At 35.9% G+C, this 21,027-nt stretch overlaps 1 protein-coding gene across 1 annotated transcript in view; it reads left to right on the top strand.

Annotated features, from left to right (window-relative positions):
• LOC109105417 (eukaryotic translation initiation factor 3 subunit E-A) overlaps positions 1–21,027 on the top strand; it is a 44,860-nt gene that overhangs the window by 7,965 nt on the left and 15,868 nt on the right. Inside the window, exons 4-8 of the mRNA XM_042772945.1 lie at positions 276–318; positions 4,074–4,178; positions 11,232–11,357; positions 13,338–13,462; positions 18,001–18,127. Of these exons, the coding sequence (XP_042628879.1) occupies positions 276–318; positions 4,074–4,178; positions 11,232–11,357; positions 13,338–13,462; positions 18,001–18,127 (526 nt within the window). The remainder of the gene's footprint in view (positions 1–275; positions 319–4,073; positions 4,179–11,231; positions 11,358–13,337; positions 13,463–18,000; positions 18,128–21,027) is intronic.

The following is a 21,027-nucleotide window of genomic DNA, read 5'->3' as shown; positions in this document are numbered from 1 at the left end:
TATTTTATTTCCTAATGTACAGGAAAAAAATAAAGCTGTAAACTTAAACTTTTATCGTTTTGATGCTTGAAAACCCCTTTTTGTTTTTGACCTGTGTCTGTATATGTTTTTAATTTAAAATGTATGAATCTATTATATATGTATTAAATGTTATTTAATATTGTTTCATTTATATGAGTTATTCTGGGAACTTTTACCTTACGAAAAGAAGTGTATTTCATCTGGTCTTGGAACCTTAAGAAACCCTTGCTAACCCCAAAATGTTTGTCTTTCAGGGACGGGCGTATGCTGTTCGACTATCTGGCTGACAAGCATGGTGTAAGTACTTCTGCTGACTCTTCCACCCCTCTGAGGAGTTCTCATGACTCTTCTATGAACCCAGTGTTGTTTTGGGGGGCCAATGGGAGGGGCAGCCCTGAGTAGCAACACATTAAACGACTTCCCAAAACCTTAAGTCATTTTTGGGGATTTTATGGCTTGCAGAAATTTCTGCGGACATTTACATTCTGTGGCGAATTGTTAAGAATAAACGGAACAGCTCGGGACCCGTGAGCATGGCCTCAAGAATGCTGGGGATTCTATATTTGACTTGACGGCACTCCCACCCCAGCATCCTGAGACTGACCTGAGGCCTGTCCTCTGTGCACCTTCACTGCACGGGCTGCGCCGTCTTTACGACACGATCCTCGCCTTAACAACCCTCTCGTCGCCACCCCCAGAAAGGCCCCTGTAGCCATAATGACATCCGCACCAGGACTCTAGTTTACTGTGACCACACACACATAAACTCACACACACACAATGAGTGCTCTGTTCTGAGACGCTCTGCCAGCAAGTTTCCCGAGCGTGATCCACCGAACTGTCCGTCAAACTGATTGCGTTTTCTGGTCATTGCTGTTAGCTGAATTTGAGAATTGCAGTTTAAAATGGTGACATGGATAATCGTGGGGTCATGTGTGGTCACAGTTTCCTGAAGAGGTTTAATGATAGTGTACAAATAATTTTTCTGTACACAGAAGTGAAATACTACTCCAAGCACCAAAATCACTGCCAGTCATTGTTTAAAGCAGGGGTACCTGCAGGTATGAATGAATGAATGAAGGTGTCTCTAGACACGTAAAAAACACTTTTAACCTAGAAAACAGCAAAAAGCAATGGAATGGTCAAATTCATCCATCGCATGTTCACACAGGAATACAACTGAAAAACAGCACGGGTGAAAAAAAAAATTAATTGTGAACGGCCGCTTATTTACAGGACTCAGCACAGCAGTAGCTTAGAGTTTGGAAAGATAACTATCAAAATGAAGACTATTGTTTCAGTTGTTTGTAGTTGATTGTCCAGTTGACGCAGCACACGTTGGTCTCTGGATTCTTGTTTTTTTACTGACTGAGAAAGCACTTCAGACCCTTCAGCATAGGCAGAGGTTGAACCAGCTCCATGGTATAAGGCTAAAAGGAGCCTAATATTAGTGTAATCTGTTAACTATGCACATCATAAACCTGTCTCTTTAGGCAACTACCAGATATGGGTGTCATGTCATAAAAATTTTTTTACGACTAAATTTGTATTTGACATGATCACAGTTTAGCAAAAAATTGTAATTTAATAATCATTTCATTATTTTAATTTTCACGTTTATTCAAACTGTGAATAAATTATATACAGATGGTGAGCAAACATTTACATTATCACATTACCACTATATAATAATACAGCTGTGGCCAAAAGTTTTGAGAATGATACAAATATTAATTTTCACAAAGTCTGCTGCTGAAAAGATCTTTTTGCCAAATGTTACTATGGTATACTGAAGTATAATTACAAGAATTTCATAAGTGTCAAAGGCTTTTATCGACAGTTACAATAAGTTTATGCAAAGACTCAGTATTTTCAGTGTTGACCCTTCTTTTTCAAGACCTCTGCAATTCGCCCTGGCATGCTGTCAATCAACTTCTGGGCCACATCCTGACCATTGGCAGCCCATTCTTGCATAATCAATGCTTGGAGTTTGTCAGAATTTGTGGGTTTTTGTTTGTCCACCCACCACAAGTTCTCAGTGGGATTAAGGTCTGGGGAGTTTCCTGGCCATGAACCTAAAATTTTGATGTTTTGTTCCCAGAGCCACTTAATTATCACTTTTGCCTTATGGCAAGGTGCTCCATCATGCTGGAAAAGGCATTGTTCCTTACCAAACTGTTCTTGGATGGTTGGGAGTAGTTGCTCTCGGAGGATGTTTTTGTATCATTCTTTATTCATGGCTGTGTTCTTAGGCAAAATTGTGAGTGAGCCCACTCCCTTGGCTGAGAAGAAACCCCACACATGAATGGTGTCAGGATGCTTTACTGTTGGCATGACACAGCACTGATGGTAGCGCTCACCTTTTCTTCTCCGGACAAGCTTTATTCTGGATGCCCCAAACAATCGGAAAGGGGATTCATCAGAGAAAATGACTTTACCCCAGTCCTCAGCAGTCCAATCCCTGAACCTTTTGGAGAATATCAGTCTGTGCCTGATGTTTTTCCTGGAGAGAAGTGGGTTCTTTGCTGCCCTTATTGACACCAGGCCATCCTCCAAAAGTCTTCGCCTCACTGTGTGTGCACATGCACTTACGCCTGTCTGCTGCCATTCCTGAGCAAGCTCTGCACTGAAAGCCTTCTTCACAGCAATTGAACCTCTCCCCTTGAAGTTCTTGATGATTTGATAAATGATTGATTTAGGTGCAATCTTACTAGCAGCATTATCCTTGCCTGTGAATCCCTTTTTGTGCAAAGCAATGATAACTCTACGTGTTTCCTTGCAGGTAACCATAGTTAACAGAGGAAGAACAATGATTTCAAGCACTACCCTCATTTTAAGCTTCCAGTCTATTATTCTAACTCCATCAGCATGACAGAGTGATCTCTAGCCTTGTCCTCATCAACACTCTCACCTGTGTTAATGAGAGAATCACTGACATGATGTCAGCTGGTCCTTTTGTGGCAGCCAGGGCTGAAATGCAGTAGAAATGTTTTTGGGATTAAGTTAATTTGCATGGCGAAGAGGGACTTTGCAATTAATTGCAATTCATCTGATCACTCTTCGTAAAATTCTGGAGTATATGCAAATTGCCATCATAAAAACTGAGGTAGCAGACTTTGTGAAAATTAATATTTGTGTCATTCTCAAAATTTTGGCCACGGCTGTAATCTAGCACTTGTTAAAGTACTCTCAAGAAACTCCCGTTATTATCAGTGAAGCTGTCTACACTGTCAAATGAATTTCTTACTTTCATCGTACATCCATCTGCACTTTGTTGCTTATGATAAGAGAATCCATGAGAGTGCAGAATTCATCCAGAGAGTGCACAAACAGAACAAAACTCAGGCATTTCAGCGATGACTCAGTTGTGTATGATTGGTTATAATGTTCAATACTGTAAAATGCTTAAAAATAAATATGGTGGGATATGAGCCAAGCAAAATGTAATGCTGCAATCAACACTTTTTTTTTATTTAATTTTATTTGCAACTGTCCAATTTGGTGGCATTTTTGACTAAAGACCACGTTAATTTCAGACCGATGGGCAAAAAAATACATATTAAACATTATTATTTTCATTGTTATTGTTATCATTATTATTAAATGATATTTTGTGTGTGTGCATATGTATGTGCGTGTATATAAATGTACTGTATATACCATATATAACTATAATATTATTTTTTATTTTAAAAATGTCTTATATAATATTAGTATAATACTATATATTAATAAATTAAATATTATATTTATAATAAAATTTCTATTTAAGCTGTCTTTTTATTTTATTTTTTAAATATGTTAAAATATATTCATTTTATTGACTGTTCTCATTTGTAAGTCGCTTTGGATAAAAGTGTCTGCTAAATGATTAAATGTAAATGTAAATTGACTAATAGCTAACTTGTGTAAGCTAATACAATACCAGAAATTTCTTTACTATCACAGTTCATTACCTTTGCACATAAGTACACATTTTGTGTATTTAATCGCACACATAGTGTGTACTGTTCTACATACATTTTTGTTTTAACTTCTGTTTTTCCATGCAGTTCCGTCAGGAGTATTTGGACACCTTGTACCGATACGCCAAGTTCCAGTACGAGTGTGGGAACTACTCAGGTGCAGCGGAGTACCTCTACTTCTTCAGAGTCCTGGTATGTGTCTTACCACGCCCCTGTCTTAACAGATGACAGAGTTGTGTTTTCTAGCATTTTCCTCTGGGACGTTCCCAGCGGGGCAATTTTCAAGAGCTTCATTTCATCACGACACCCTTTCATTTTCTCCTTCACAAATTGAAGCCATTAAATGCATTCTTGTTTAATAAGTTCTTGTCTAATGGACAAACAGTTTTATTTTGATGGAGAGTTCCCCTGTGAGTGTTAATTAAGCCAAACAGTTGCCCTATTGAGCGTTTGAATTATTGTCTCTGCTTAATATGGTTCTGCTTTTTTAGTACAAGACTCTGCCAAATCCCATGAGTTACGAGCATTACGCATGCACTTAACATTGTGTTTTCCAAAATGACAAAGATGAAAAGTGGACATGATTCGCTCACAGGTAGATTTTCTCAAATTAGAATCCAGATCCTTTTATTCTGAAATATTGTGTCATTTATCCATGTTATCCTTCTGTTACAGCAAAACAGTCAGTTTTTTTTTTTCTTTTTTTTTGCACTTGAGGCAATCCAAAGAACTAAAAGCTCCTGATCTGTAATTACTTCTCAAAAGTGCCATCCCATGGCTTGTTAAATTCCTTGCAGGTCTTGAGTGCTGAAAAGAACCTCTTCAAGGACTTGGTTAAGAGTTGTTTCAGAGCTATGTTTAGTGGCAGACTTCATAAGCTTATGGGGTTTATGGGCAGTGCTGCTACTTATAGATGATTGGTGGGGATTTTGTGGCCTAATCATTCTTGGTTTGACAGGATTCACCAGTTTTTGCAAGGGTTAAATGTTACACAGCATGCTCCATATAATCCCGATTCACCAAAAGCATGCTTTTCGACAGAAGATAACTAGAATTTGTGTTCTTCCAACAGTCAAACCATTTTGAGTATTTTATTGAGCCAGAATCTAACAGGATATTTAGGTCACATTCAAAATGCATTTGAATGAAGCCCAAATCAAAAATGTTTTACATTTTAAATCAGATCGTTTAAGTTCTGATCAGGGAATAAATCAGATGTATCAGATTTTGTATTTATCTATTTATTTTTTTTGATTTCAGGTATTCAAGTTGTATTTTTTATTTTTTTTTATTAATCTCACGTGACATTTGTTATAATTGTGCTTAAATTAACTGGCAAAAAAGTTAGATATATTAAAACTATCCTAGATGACAGAAAGTTATTCTAATAGATATTTAGCAATATCTATAATATATCATTTATTGTTATTATTACAACAACAAAAAATAATTGTATTATTTATTTATAATAATAATATTATACTACTTATGATTATTGATTATTATTAGAATTTTAAATGGCATATGAGTGCTTTTTTTGTTTGTTAATTTTTCATAATTTTTGTTTCATTAATCGGTGACTGTTGAATTATTGGCATGGATGAAATATTAAAATTTTAATTTTGAATTTCATTTTTCAGTGTTAAACATCCAAGGATAGGATTTTTTCACATGCTGGTTAGTTGTCGCCTGATGATCCCCTTGTCTGATATGGGTTACATTAAAAGGCTAAGTGAACAACCTTACCAAAAAATCTGATTTGAACATAGAATTGGAATTTTTTTTTTTGTCTTTCGGTGTGAAACTAGCCTAGAACACATAAACACCCACATCTTCCTCTAAGTTCCCTGCATAAGGATGACGACCAATTTACCTTTTTTTTTAATGTTGTTGTCTGGATAAAGATCCAGGCGGTGGTGCACCGAGGACCTTGGATTAAATAATTTTCACCAGTGGAATACTTCTGGAATCAGATAATACCAAAGTAGGTTTGTGGGGGAAGATAATTGCAGTTCACTGAGAGTACTGGCAGTATCCATGTTACATGTCCGTACTCCTTATTTCCTCTATAAACAAAGGGCTCATTGCTGGGGCTCTGGTGTTTGTGGCTTCTCTCCCACTGCCTGTAGAAATGAGTGAAAGATGAACTTTTGGGGAAAAGCGGCCGGACGCTCAGGGCCCAGCGCTGTGCTGTCTAGTTAGTGGGGCGGGGGGCAAATGACGGGTGGGAATGAACAAATTGACCCGCTCCTTTCTCTCTGGCCGCAGTGTGTGGAGGTAGTCCAGTATCTTAAAGAGAGGTGCCCATTGTCAACGCTGCCCTGGGCCAAGAGTGTTGCAAGAGGCTCCATGCCTGGCTAAGTTATCGGACTCCCTTGCCGGCGAGTGTTTCTCATGTAACCACATAGCCTGCCTTCTCACATGGAATGCTCTCCTGTTTCTTCAGACCTGCTCTCACGTATGATTCACTCAGCCTACATTGTTGTTAAAAAAGGCCAGACATTTGCTAAGCGATGCTGTGGCAACAAGTGACCGAAAAGAAACCCTTTATTAGATTTGGAATGTTTTAGCATTTCAGAGGTGTGATGAAGACTGTGTTGTTTAGATTTGCAACATGTTTCCCATTTGATAATGATTTGCAGCATCAGTCATGCTGTTTGTTTTTTTTGTTGTGTCCCTGTGGTTTTCTTGGGAGCCGAGGGAAGGAACAGCCGACAAGCCTTGAATTACACCCTTCTGTTTTTCTCACTCTTGTTTGCATATTCATTAGTATAGATGCGTAAAGGGATACTTGAGCATTCTGTCTTCATTTACTCACCCTCATGAGGTTCCAAACCGATATGACTTCTTTTTTCTGTAGAATACAGGGAAATATTTTGAATAGTGTCCAGACAATGGAAATCAGTGGTGTTCAAAACAACACTGGAGCCTGTTGACTTTCACTGTATGGCGCTTGACTTTCACAAAGACACTGAAACAATATTTGGGGTTGGGTAAGAATTTGCATCCTTGCTGAATAACATTATTATTTTTTTCCTTCAAAAAACAAAACAAAAAAATAAATAAAAGTGTCTATGTTTCAAGAGCTCCGTTAAGTTTTTTTCTGAAAGTTTTTTTTTTTAATTTTTTTTTTTTTTTTTAGAAATGATAAAATTCGAGTCTACTCATCATAGGAAAACTACATCATTAATATTTTGATCACATCAAGCACTTTGAGTAGATTAGATCATTCACAGCAACCAACCTTGTTTTTGCCGTCACAGCTTAATCTAAATAAACCAAAATAGCTTCCAGAAATTCCCTCCCTGTGTATGTTTTGAAGCGTTCAAATTGTTATCTTCTCATTTAAAATTCAAGATAAAATGCTTTGAAACTCAATACCTTCTGTTTTCATCAACAGTGGAAAGACGCTTGGAATAGCCATGATATAAAAATGGATTTAGTTGAGCTTTCTCACCGAATACCTGCCTCTTTTTTTCTTTTCTTTTTTACTTTTTGTCCACCCCTGTTCAAGCCGGACCTCTCATCTCATCAGTCGGCTCCTAGCATGGGAGATGTCAGGCTCTAGAACTCCTCTAGCGTGGGAAACACAGCCATTTAACGAAGGAAGCCAGGCTTGCAAAATCCAGACCCGAGGTCCTGTTACAGTGAGGGCCCGGTGCGAAAAGAGCAACTTATTCATATCATCTGTTAATGCAGGGATTGGATGTTGAGAATAAAGATTGAGTGTCTCGTCGGATCCCCAGCACAGTAAATTTATTGTTGCTGGTCAGTCATTGAAAATGTGCCCATTTCGGCAGGCAGTGGAAACTCAAGGTAACTTGTGGAAAAACCCAGGTATTGAAAGTATTCTTGCATGGCCGCTGCTGAAAGCCAGTCAGTGTGCACAAAGCTGCCATAATGACATGGAGCGTCGCCAAATGTAGCAGGCAGGGACTTCCAGGAAAAAAAACAAACACTTTTAGAAATGAAACATTGACCTTTATGTTGGCAGAGATGATTGCTTTTTCCCCAGCTGTCCCTCCGAGCTGATCTCTGGGAGTTTTTGGGCTTTGACTGTTGTTTAGATGCATCCAACTTGGGAATTTTGATCAAAGTGCTCTGCTGTTGCAAGTGGATGGGTGGTTGCATCTGTGCTGTATGGATTTTTTAAACTGTTCCATACTACTGAGTGTCACTATGGAAATAATATATAAGTATATTTTAACCCACAATTAATGCACTGGGCTATCTATTCATTTATATATTTATGTATTTATTTATTTATTTATTTATAATATATTATAATTATTATTATCATCATTATATACTAACAAGTACTATTATATTGCTATTAGTATTATCATTATTATTATAAACTAACATAAATACTGCCTTACAAATAACAACAAATTGTATCTTATGTATTTTGATACTTTGTTTTTGTAGACCCTTGTATTCTCCTGATTTCCATTTGTGTATAGAAATTTATTTATTTTTTTATGCATTTGCTGCACTGCAAATACAAGCACACTGTATTTTATTTGTATTGTACTTTTTGTTATTGTATACTCTTGTATTGTTCATATTTCCATGATGCTTTGCAGATGGCATCCTATTTATAATTTTCCTTGTGGAACTTGAGAGATTTGTCACATAATATCCAGTGTTTCTTCTCGTCCATATTTAATGATTAATGTGTATGAGGAGCGATATGTTCGTTCAATCAGATTTCAGTGTATGCATTGCTCCTTATAACATTCAGAGCCTAACTTCCTGGTCGTCTGTGTGCCGCTACGTCTGTCGTAGGTCATAATCACTGACTAGCCTCTGGCTATAGCTCATCCCCCTTTTATTCATGAAACATGCTTAGATTCTTCAGCAGCTTGCTAATCTGCAACACATTATCTCGTCACTTTGTTTGTTTTTGTCTTTTTGGTCATAATTTAAAACCGCTTGCATTACTTTGAGGCTGATTGTCTCTGCAGAGATGGACATGTTTCCATATAAGAAGCTAAACGAGTATCTTTCAGGGGTTTCATAACTCGATTCCGCAGGATGTTTTTCTTTTGCGCTAAATGTTCAGGAGATTATCACAATTACTAGTTAATCAAGTTATTTAACCCCTTAACTGTCACCCCCATTTTTTTAAATAGACATTAAAGTGCACTATCCAAACTTAAATTGTTGTATTTTATGAACACTTTGGAATATAGACCTAAGGTTGGTCTCTTTTTAAAGAAGAAAATTAGCAGATTTTTGTCAAAAGTGGAATTTTTTTCAAAAAATTAAAGTATAAAAAGTTATAGAAGTTTAAATGTACTGTGCTATATTAATTTTATTTTATTTTATTTATTATAAATATTTTTTCATAACAGGTATTTTACTCTAAAATTGGTATAAAATTAACACCTTGTGTCTAAATAAGGTTCTGTTCCAAATTTGAAGTTGATATGAAAAAAATTGAGGTTCCTGTGAGATTTTATGTAGGGCGTCATACCACAAACAGCCACTGGGAGCCATCACAACTCCTTTGAATTTTGTTTAATGAATTTTTCTCTAGATTTCTCTGTCAATTTTACTTCAATACTCAAAAATAACCACCAAAATATGGGAATAGACTCAGACCTTTCCAGTGATATGTTTGTTGCCAAGATTGTAAAAAGTTTTGATTCTAAAAGACCGTAATGCATTTTGTAATATGACACTTGACACTTGCCACTACGGGGGAGGAGACCGCCATAGATTTTAAAGTCAAACATTTCCATGGTAACGCAATGTCCAATTTCAAAACTGGTTTTCACAGGATGAATCTTGGGCTTCTAAGCTTTCAAATGATATATAATTTATGATGATTACTACTAAAAGATTTTTATAGAAAAAAGGACAACAAAAAAAAGAGTGCCAAGCGTCCCACAGGTGGGACGGTGACAGTTAAGGGGTTAAACATTATTTTCAAGGGCCTGTTTCTGCTTAACAGGACTTATGTTATTGGCTTCTGCTGTCAAAGGGTTTTAGTCAAGGTAGAAGTGACGTAGGACCATAGGAACAATGTAGCCCCTGTAGCCTCATGAAAAATGAAATGCTTTTAATTATTTGTCCAGCAAAGGCCTACTCAAATGGTTCTCATTTACATCCTCACCCAGTTTTTGTGATTAGTTTGTTCTTTGATTTGATTGGTTGAATTTCTTTACCTAATGTCTGGACCTCATTCCCTCACTCCTCCACGAGCAGACATTTTGATTAGCGTCCCGCCACTCAAGCCCTGTCCACATCTCTGGGCTGATCAAAGCTTGCAGACATGTGTTAGGGCCAGTAACAGAGGCTGCAGCAGTAGCAGCACACGTCATTAAAGACCCCACACCGACGGCAATGCACTAAGGTCACCGCAAGTTCACGTGAACTTTGGAGAGCTTGTCTTCCCCATTTGTGCTTGATGATGCTTCATAACAGATATCAGAAAAACAAATTATCTGTTTATATATAACATATATTGTTAGACTTTAATTCATGTATTTTTGTGTGTTTCTGTGTTTCAAGTTGATGTTTTTGTTTTTGTTGTTTGAGTGATTTTTAGTCTCTTGACATGACCCTCTTTACCCTCGAGATAGCACTTGACCCCTAGCTAGTTAAAGAGCACTTGTTTAACTTGTGTAATTATTTCCCAGCAATATCACAGACAAGTTGGCCTATAACCTTTGGCTCTTGTCTAAGGACCTCTTCGACCTACTCACCTCAAAAACATCTTTTCTGAAAAAAAAAAAATCTATTATAAAACATGGATTCATTGACTAGAAATTTGACATGAATCATTATAAACCATCAGTGTAAAAAGACAGAAATTTTAGTTGATTCCTGACATAAAAAAAATAGAAAATTTATTAATTAGTTCATTTATAGGGGTTCACACGTGATATAGATCTAAAGTGAAATGCAGAACAACACCGCAATGGCTATCACAAAAATTCAGCAAATTAAGTTTTATACAAAGCTAAATAGCCTTTCAGGATCCATTTCTTTTTCCCTTGCAAGCCCAATTCCCGAAGATGACATAATTTAATCTGTTTATCCACTGTAAATAAATAAAGAAGTTACTCTGGTGAGCAGCGTTGCCAAGAGAGCTTAACTTTTAGCTCTGGGGAATGGTAGATGTCAGAAATACAGTATTCAGAAAGTATTCAGTGTATTATAGTGAGTTGATTCGTTGTCTACCTTTTGTTTACAGTGGGTCAATGTATTTTTCTATGTTTGTCTCTGTTTGTGCAGGTCCCCGCCACAGACAGAAACGCGCTGAACTCTTTGTGGGGCAAGCTGGCCTCAGAGATCCTGATGCAGAACTGGGAAGCTGCCATGGAGGACCTCACCCGCCTGAGGGAGACTATCGATAACAATGTAATGCCCCGCCACTCAGAATTCAATACCACACTCAGATTCCCTTACATAGGCCATAATATTGACCGCCTTGCATTTCAGCACAGCTCTGCCACTGTTGTCGTTCCTCCCCTCCTCTCCTCCATCTCCTCGATTCCTTCTTACCGCAGCTCACAAGTCAAGCAAAACCTTAATTGCTGTGTTATGTCGGTGCAGCTTGATTTTTAATTGGAGGAATTGAGCTGGGAAAGAAGGGTTTGGCCTGGGGAGAAGTATGAGTAAATAAAAAATTAAAGTCTTTGGAGATTGTAAATTTCTATTCTGAACTTTGATTTGTACTGAGCCTGGAAGGCAGTGGAAGCCAATTGTTGGTTTTTTCAGAGTCAGAAGTTTTGAAGTCTTGTTATGATCAAGTCACGATCAAGGGAAGTCACGTTTTAAAGGGATAGTTCACCCAAAAAACAGTATTTCATTATTTTTTACTTGCTATCATGATATTTCAAATGGAAATGAATACTTTTATTTAACAAGAACACTTTAAACTTAAAATTTAATTTTTACAAAAGATCTCAATTCGAAATGAAGGCTGTTCTTTTCAACTTTCTATTAATTGAAGAATCCTTTGACAAAAAACAATTCATTGAGAAAAAACGTTTACATAAAAATATGAAGCAGCACTACTGGAGTAATGGCTGCTGAAAATTCAGCTTTGCTATTACAGGAATAAATGACATTTTATAATATATTAAATAGACAACTGCTATTTTAAATTGCAATAACATTTCACAGTATTACTGTTTTTACTGGATATTTGATCAAATAAATGCAGCCTTGGTGAGCAGCTTTCAGACTTTTTTTTTTGCATAAAGCTATAGGGATGTAACGATTCACTCAACTCACGATTCGATTCGCGATTTTGATTTCACGATTTGATTCGATTCACTTTTTTTTTAACAAAATTATATTTAAGACAAATTAAATGTGTCCTTTTATTATTGCTTGGACAAAATGCTGTATATTTCTTTGTGAAATTGAAATATAATAATATACTAATATAGCACTTGCATATTATTGCTATTTTGTTGGTTTTGGTCTGTAAGTCGCTTTGGATAAAAAGCATCTGCTAAATAACAAAATTTAAATGTAAATCTAAATAACAAAACTAAATTGAAAATTTACAACAAGCCCCAAATTAAATACATAAGTAACACAAATAAAATAAATCTCTTCATATAAACAAAATAAGGTTTTGTCCGCACTCTTTCCATATAAATTAGAGGCAACCACTGCATTTTAATCATGATCCAAAAAAGATGCTGCATACATGCAACATGAGCAGTTTTTAATTTAAATTAGATTGTATAATTTCGAAATTTTGAAGCAAAAACATAATGATTTGACTTCAGTTTTATGAAACTATACATAAAAATATCTGCATGAAACAGCGGATGAGCTGAATGAAACGCAGATTCACTGTCTGTCAGCAGGTGGCACTTAAAGCATATCCTTGTTTTCTGCTGTAAACGAAGCAGCACTGCACTTATGAATTTAATATGCATTAAAGAGGCAAGATGAAAAGAAAAAAATACCATCTAAACTTTTCTAAAGACAGTAAGTTCCCCTCGGACATGCATTCATACAAACTCCTACCCCTAAATGAATCGCGATTTGTTTAGCATCTCAACCGATTTGAATCGTCACATATTTGAATCAGTTTTCAACTGGCTCGCGGTTAATCGTTACATCCCTATAAATCATATGAATTCAAAACAGCACATGAGCCAAGTGGAGTATTTTATGGTAATTCACTGGTGCTTTTTCTCAGTTCCTAATTATTAGTAATTTCATTGAATGACCAGTACATTCAGTTCAAAAATCTCCTTTTGTTTTCCATGGAGAAAGAAACTAATATATATTTGGAACAACATGAGGATTTTAATTTGAAGTTGAACTGAACCTTTTCGGTTATTTTTAACACCCCATTTTGTTTTTTCTCTACAGACAGTAAGTTCTCCTCTTCAGTCTCTCCAGCAAAGGACTTGGCTGATCCACTGGTCTCTCTTTGTGTTCTTCAACCACCCCAAAGGGAGAGACAACATCATCGAGCTTTTCCTCTACCAGCCACAGTAAGCACCTTCTGCAGCTGCTGGTTTTCCATCTGGGATTTGGTTTTGCTTTGGTTTGACTCTAATAAAAACGGATGAGGCAGGAAGAGAGCTTGGGTCCAGGTTGGAAAGCCCGCCACAGTCCGCAAACAAAACTGCTGATGCTGGGCTCACCAGCCAGCCGCTCACAGACCCACGACCCCAGCGGTCAGCGCGAAAACGAGCCTGGCAGCTCGGACGAATGCTGACAATGGCAAATGCGCTGCTTAACTCACGGGTTCAATGTTTTAAACTTCTTTAAGATATGTTGTTGAGCCTGGAGTAGTCTGTTAATCTTTATTCAATCATTTTCAGTTTGTTTGTGAACAGAAAATTTCCAAATGGGAAAAAATAAGTTAATGAATCAACTCTGACCTTCATTTGTAATCAGGTCTCACTGTTCCATGAGGAAAAAGTGGTTTCCCTATGAGACGTCAGTAGTGTGAATTTAAGTTTGTGGTCACAAACCCAAATTTCAATTTCAAACAAGCTCATGGTCATAGAAACATGAAAATGTTATCAAACAACATGGCAGAAGGATATGTGGGTTTTTTGCACCGATTTGCACAGAACATTGGATAACTTTTTCATGCTTATTTCCCCAATTTTGCTAGGTTCTACAAGTGAAAAAAAAAATAAATAAATAAAAAAAAATATATATATGTATTGCGATGTATACTTGTTCCAAATGGTTTTAAATATAAAATAATAATATATAGTAATATAATTAATTTTTTGTCATATATAATATATAAATATTATTATAAGTATATATTATTTAAAATTATAAATAAATTAATATCAAAATATAAATATGAAATAAAAGAAAATAAAACATTTTTTTGAATATAATAACTTGCATTTATATATTACATATACTACTACTACTACTACTACTAATACAAATTTTTGTTGTTAGAATTTCTCACAAATAGGTAAGAGTCTTGGCCCCAGCTACTTGCTGTAAGTTGTCTGTAATCTGGGGCCTTTTGTTGCTCACTTGTCAAGGACTTAACACATTTAAGGGCTACAAGGTTCAGTGGTGTAGTGTGCACCTTAGTGCAAAGAAGCTTCAAGAGTCTACTAGCTTTTTTTTTTTTTTTTTTTTTTTTTTAAAGTAGGTTTTTTTTTTTTTTTTAATGTAGGAATCTTGACCTACTAAAGGATTCTACATTCCATCTATTTTAAGGCCACACTTTTCTCCTAATGCACTGTTGTGGAGCCTAATGCCTGTACACTGTTCGAAGACAAAATTAATTTATCTGCCTTTAAGATGTTGTTTTCCACCAGCACAGATGATTAAGGGTGACCAGACCAATAATTAATCATTAGTACCTGACCATAGTGGGTAAAAAGACAGATTGAGGTGGGCTATTGTGCTGTCGCTAGCTGGAAAACCATATTTTGGTTTGGCTTTTTCCTTCTGTTCATGAATGCTGTGTGCCGTTTTAAGGCCAATGACCTGTGGCTGTGAACCTAGTGTGAATGTTTGACCTGCTTTTAAGACAGTGGGCTAGCTTAACAGCAGCCCTTTGGACATAGGTGCTCATTATACAAAAACATTCATTATTCGTCATTAAAACCGCTCCAGAAAGGTACTTCTAATTTGCGGTTGGGCTCGTCAGATCAGAGGTCTTTCAATGCTGGCAGCGTTCTTTTCACTTTTTGTTTTTGTGTAGTTCTCTCACCTCTTCTGCCTTTAGCTTTTATTTGCAGAGCTGTGGCCATGTAGAGCAATCAGACCCCATAAATCTGAATCTGAGTGTAATTTACTGCATTAGATACACTGCGTTTTGTGCACCACAACAGTATTGTGTTCTTGGAGGATAGATACATTGATTGTCTTGTTTTAGTTGGAAAACGGCAACATGGTCTGTTTTTGGCCCTGTGAAAAGACCTTTTGTTTTCTGTTCTTCTACTTTTGGTTATTCTTAAAGTTTTGTTGACAATTAGGCTGACATCAAGCCTGTGGCGTTCAGGTTCATTTCATAGTCGTTTGGCCATCATTCAGGATAGTGTACGATCCAGTGCTCTCGGCCTGAAGATCGTTCATGATGTAGCCGTGCCGTCGAGCAGACGGCCAAAACAAAAACAGAAACCAAATTTTTTTTGTGCAGGAAAAACGATACCAAAGATAGACTATCATATAATATGCTCCAACCAAGTCCAAGGGCAGTTCGAGAGAGAATATTGTCACAAGATGACCTATGATGTAGGTGCAAACAGGAAAGCTAATGCCGCTGAAACACTATCCTGGCCAGCGCAGAGTGGATTCAGAGTTTCACTTGATTTACCTCTAATTCCCCTCCTCCCTCCAGATGCATCATGAAATTGGAACCGCACCACCGTTCCTTTCTTTGCTTCATTCCTATACCTTTTTCCATCCCTGCTCTCTCAGAGCGACCAAATTAGGGCTGCAACAACTAATCAGTTATAAAATTAATTTTACATTGTTACATTTCGATTTCAAATAAATGCTGTTCTTTTGAACTTTCTATTTGTTAAAGAGTCCCAAAATAATTGTTTCAACTAAATCAGCGTATCAGCGTATGATTTCTGAAGGATCTTGGGACTCTAAAGACTGGGGTAAAGGCTACTTGAAAATTCAGCTTTGTCATGACAGGAATAAATTATATTTTAAAATAAATTACAATAGAAAAACTTTATTTTAAATTGTAATATATATATATAAATTTAAATTATAATATTTCACAATATTAATGTGTTTACTTTTACTCACCAAAGCTTAATTATATCAAAATTGTATGTCTTTTAATGTATGTTTAAAAAGTAAAACAAATTCTAAAAAGATACACACACAACCATTCAAAAATTGAAATTGTTGCAAATTATAAATGTTTTTACTTTAATAACACTGTTTAATTTATTGTATTGAACTATTATGTGATGACTAAATTCACTAAAAATGTTTTAAAAGCATTTAAAATCGCTTATTTTATTTAAAATATATATATATATATATATATATATATAATATGATATAATATATATATAATATATATAATATATATATATATATATATATATATATATATGAATAAATATATATATATATATATATATATATATATATTATTTATATATATTATTTATTCATTTATTTATTTTTACTTGAAATAGAGTAATCATGTTATTGTGAAAAATAATTCAGTCAGAATTGTAGTAATAATTTTTTCAGAGGAAGGAGAACATTCTACTTCTTACTACTTCTTCCTAGATGACACTTACTTTGTAGCATTCCTTATTTAAACTGCTCCAACAGGAAAGAACAATTACACACACACACACACAGAGAGAGAGAGAGAGAGAGAGAGAGAGAGAGAGAGAGAGAGAGAGAGAGAGGTGAAACGGGAGTGAGACATGATGTGGACCGGACTCTAACTCGTGTCAACTGCACAATGAAGACCTTAATCCATTATCAAAGTGAACTACTACTTCCTGTTTTGCCCTCTTCCTCGCGAAGTCATTTAGCAACTGATTAAGCCGTATCATGGCTTTGGTCGTAGCTGTCGGGCTTGGTTAGATAATGTTTTTTTCCCTTGTTCAAAGCCCAGATATGGCATCATGACTCATGTGAGCAGTCTGGCCATCGGAGCCTCCCTGGGAGAGCGAGTAGGTGTAAGTTAATCAGGAACACAGCATGAAGTGTTGTGGTTTGCCATGAAGTCAGACAACTACAAAGGGAGGAGAGACCGAAGGCTGCACCAACTGGGATCACACATCGCCGAAGCCCGCTGCTGTTTTTAGCTTCGACATCACAAGTGCCACAGGCCCCCTTGTCCCTTTAATTGTTTCGGCTAATTAAACCATCCGGCAGGACCTCCAAAGGACATGCGTTTCTCCATGCTGATCCATAAGGGAGCTTTAGGGCCTGGCCAAGGCAGAGCAGCACCACTTCCTCCTTGAAATTTAATTTAATGAAGAGGGGGGGTCAAAGATGTTCGTACAAATACCACAGGCACTGAGGCCGTCTTCCTAATTTACTCAATGGTAAGTTCACTTTAACAGGAGCTCTCAGCCCTGTGATGAGGTATCTGTTGTATGTATTTATTTATTTATTTATTTATTTTTTTGTCTTTTTAGCCATATAAGCATGTCTCTAGTCAGTAGAGAGGAAACTTTGTCTTGGATTGTAATAGTAGTGCTGTGTAGCTTTCATTCTTGGAGAAGCCCACAGCTAGTTGACCTGTGGCTGAAAAACAAGTCCCTGGTGTATAGTGTTTCACTGCTCTGCAGGCCTGTAGCTGGTGATCCGTGTCTAGAAAGGGGCTTTTCCTTTTCCCTTCACTCCACAGTGGGACCAATGAACAGAGATGCTTTCAACACAGTCTTGTTCTTCTGTTTAATGAGAATCTGCAAGTTCACTATATGTGAACTTGCTGGAAATTGCTGTGATGATGTCCAACCTTGACATATTACATCTTGTGGCTTCGTGTTTTCATGTAGAGATCATAGCTGTCCTTCAAGCATGTGACCATTGTTTGTTTTTCTGTTTTCAGGTACCTCAATGCTATTCAGACCATGTGCCCACACATACTGCGCTACCTGACCACAGCCATCATCACTAACAAGGACGTCCGCAAGCGTAGGCAGGTGCTAAAAGATCTGGTGAAAGTCATCCAGCAGGTATCAGGCAGGACTTTGGTTCTTCATTTATGTTCTGCTTTGTCAATTTCTATTCTGTGAGAGATATATATATATATATATATATATATATAGATATATATATATATATATATATATATATATATATATATATATATATATATATATATAAAAATATATATAAATTGTTATGCATCCTTAAAAAAAAACAAAAAAAACTGTTGAATTAAAAATATAAATATATCATAAATTTGTAATTGTGTAAACTTTATTTATATCTATTTTTTATAAACTTTAAAATGTTTATACTAGTTAATTTAAAAGCAATTCACGTTTGAGTTTGATTAATTTGCCTTTTTATTTGTAAAGTATTTGTTACATTAGATATTTATTTTGTTCACATATACAAGTCATTTTAAAATTATTTTTTATTCATTTTACAAACAGTAAATGGAGAGTTCCCATAAATGTTATTTTTTTTATTTTTGAAACACTTACGTTTATGCTAGATAAATACAATTAATTCATATTTTTTAATAAATTAATTCACATTTTTATTATTGTATTATTTAGATTACATTAATTTATCTTTTATTAATAAGTCTTAATTATTATTTTTAATACATTTTACGAACACAGTAAAACTTGTGCCAAGCTGAAAAACATTTAAAAACATATGTTTTTCTATTGTTTCTACACTGTGCACTTTGTATAATTTTAAGTGTATTAAATTTCAAGCCTTTATCCTTTTATTTCAGTATGAGCAATGCTATTGGTCAGGTGGTGCTCTGTTTCATGACCATTTAGGCCTTGTTGACACTGCATGTCTTCATGCCCAATTCTGTTACCTATATTAAAAGACCTTCAAAATGATTTATGATTTGTTGGAATCGGACAAAAAATTACTGAGTCACCCATTTGAATTCGATAGGGAAGTCCTCCGTCTTTTCTTATTATTAATTGCTATATTAATAATTACAATACAGCTATTTTTTATTTTATCTTTGCTATTATAAATAAAAATAGATGCAAAAAAAAGCATTCATGTACGAAAAACAATCAAATGTAAAAATAACTTGTGTGTTCATTACAAATAAATTGATTATTAAAACTACAAAAGCAGTTCAATGAAGTGCAGCGAGTGATTCCCTCTTTTCTTTTATTGTTAGATTAACATTATCATAATGATACAGACGTCCTATACTGTAATGCATGGATCTAATATAATGTTACACATCAGATGTTTTCCCCTAACAGTTCCATAAGCGTTCACTTAAGACAGAGCAGATTATGTCTGCGTGAATTTTGAAATACTGTAATTCTGTATATGTGTGTGTTTATGGGGATCACACGCTGTCAGAAGCGCTGTTATACGCACTCACTTAGGATGACAGTCAGCACGAGAAGCTAGCGGAGAAAATGTACAAATACATTTTTATTTTTTTTTTGTCTGTAGCTCAAAATAGCCCGTGCAAATTTACACTTATTTTGCCAGCACAGGACACATATGACGTCATTAAACCGCGGAGAAGTACCAAATTGTCTCAGTTTTAATGATGTACAGAACGCAGTGCCTCAGAAAATCCAATCAGCCTGTTTACATGACAGTCGCATTGGCACGTATCAGAGTTATTTCCACATATGAATGAGGCCTGAAACCGATCACGAAATATCCGAATGCATGCGTTTTTTTTCTGGTTTACACTGTCATAGAACAGATCCGATCTGTGTCACATATGAGCAAAAAATCAGAATTGGGTCACATTTAACTGGCAGTGTAAACAAGGCCTTCATTTTCTGTTTGTCTTCCTGCTATCATCCACACTGGCCTTGCATCTGCTGAAAGATGTTTTCAGTGGGAGGTTACCCACAACAGACCAAACAACAACAACTCTCTCTTGTGTTAAAAAAAAAAAAAAAAAAATTATTTGGATTTAATACATCCAGAACATTGCAGCGAATCTTATACCTCACTGTGTCTGTGGAAATAAATGAATAAAAAGTGTATTGGCCTGAAAGTAAAATCTCTGTTTATCTATGTGCCGCCTCAGGCCGTGTGAGTCTTGAACCCATTAGATTTGATGAATGGCCCTGGACAGTCTGATTGTAGAGTTCCTATGTCTCCGTGTCCAACAACAGTAGCTTCTTCAGCGATCAATGACACTGAAATCCAAATAAGCGTGTCCCCGCAGCCTTTGCGTAATCACTTAAACATGTGTCCTGAGGTGCTCACCATACTCCCTGCACAAATTTCCTCTCTCATGGTTACTTAAGCATCTATGGTATTTAGATCTAGGGAAGACCCGAGACTATCACATATCCAAATCAGGCTCATCCCATCAGTTCCTCTGCAAAAGGGACTGTACTAAGTCTTTCAGCTTTTGGCTATTTGCAGACGTGGCACATTAGACAGAAGTTTTTGCTCATAATTATATACAGCCAGGTTGTTAAAAGGATAGTTAAACAAAAAATTAAAGTTCTCTTGATCATCTGCTCACCTTTATATTGTTGGAAATTGAAACCAAGATTTTCTTTCTACTATGTAACACAGAAGATATTTTGTAGAATGTAAAGGATGTTCTTTTCAATAAACAGTAAAAGGTGAGTTGTTCAGTTAATCTGTTTGTCAAAGCTGAAAATGTAATTTATTTGACACTTTTTAACATTTTAATCAAATTAATAAAGTGGTACCCGCAGGGAAAGCTACTAAGACTTTTATTAAATTTAATAGATTAATCAAGTATTTGTTCTTTTCAGACCAAAATTATTCGTAGACATAAATTTAGAAAGTCATATTAGTCATTCACTTCTTGGTGTTTCCATTGAGCATTTTTACATGAAATTGCAAAACAAACAAACAAACAAACAAAAAAACAAATGCCATAAAGTAGTCCATATGACCTGTCTACTTAAGGACAGTT

Source organism: Cyprinus carpio, chromosome A16, assembly GCF_018340385.1.
Source record: "Cyprinus carpio isolate SPL01 chromosome A16, ASM1834038v1, whole genome shotgun sequence".
Classification (NCBI taxonomy): Eukaryota; Metazoa; Chordata; class Actinopteri; order Cypriniformes; family Cyprinidae; genus Cyprinus; species Cyprinus carpio.
This window is presented reverse-complemented; position numbering and strand designations above follow the sequence as displayed.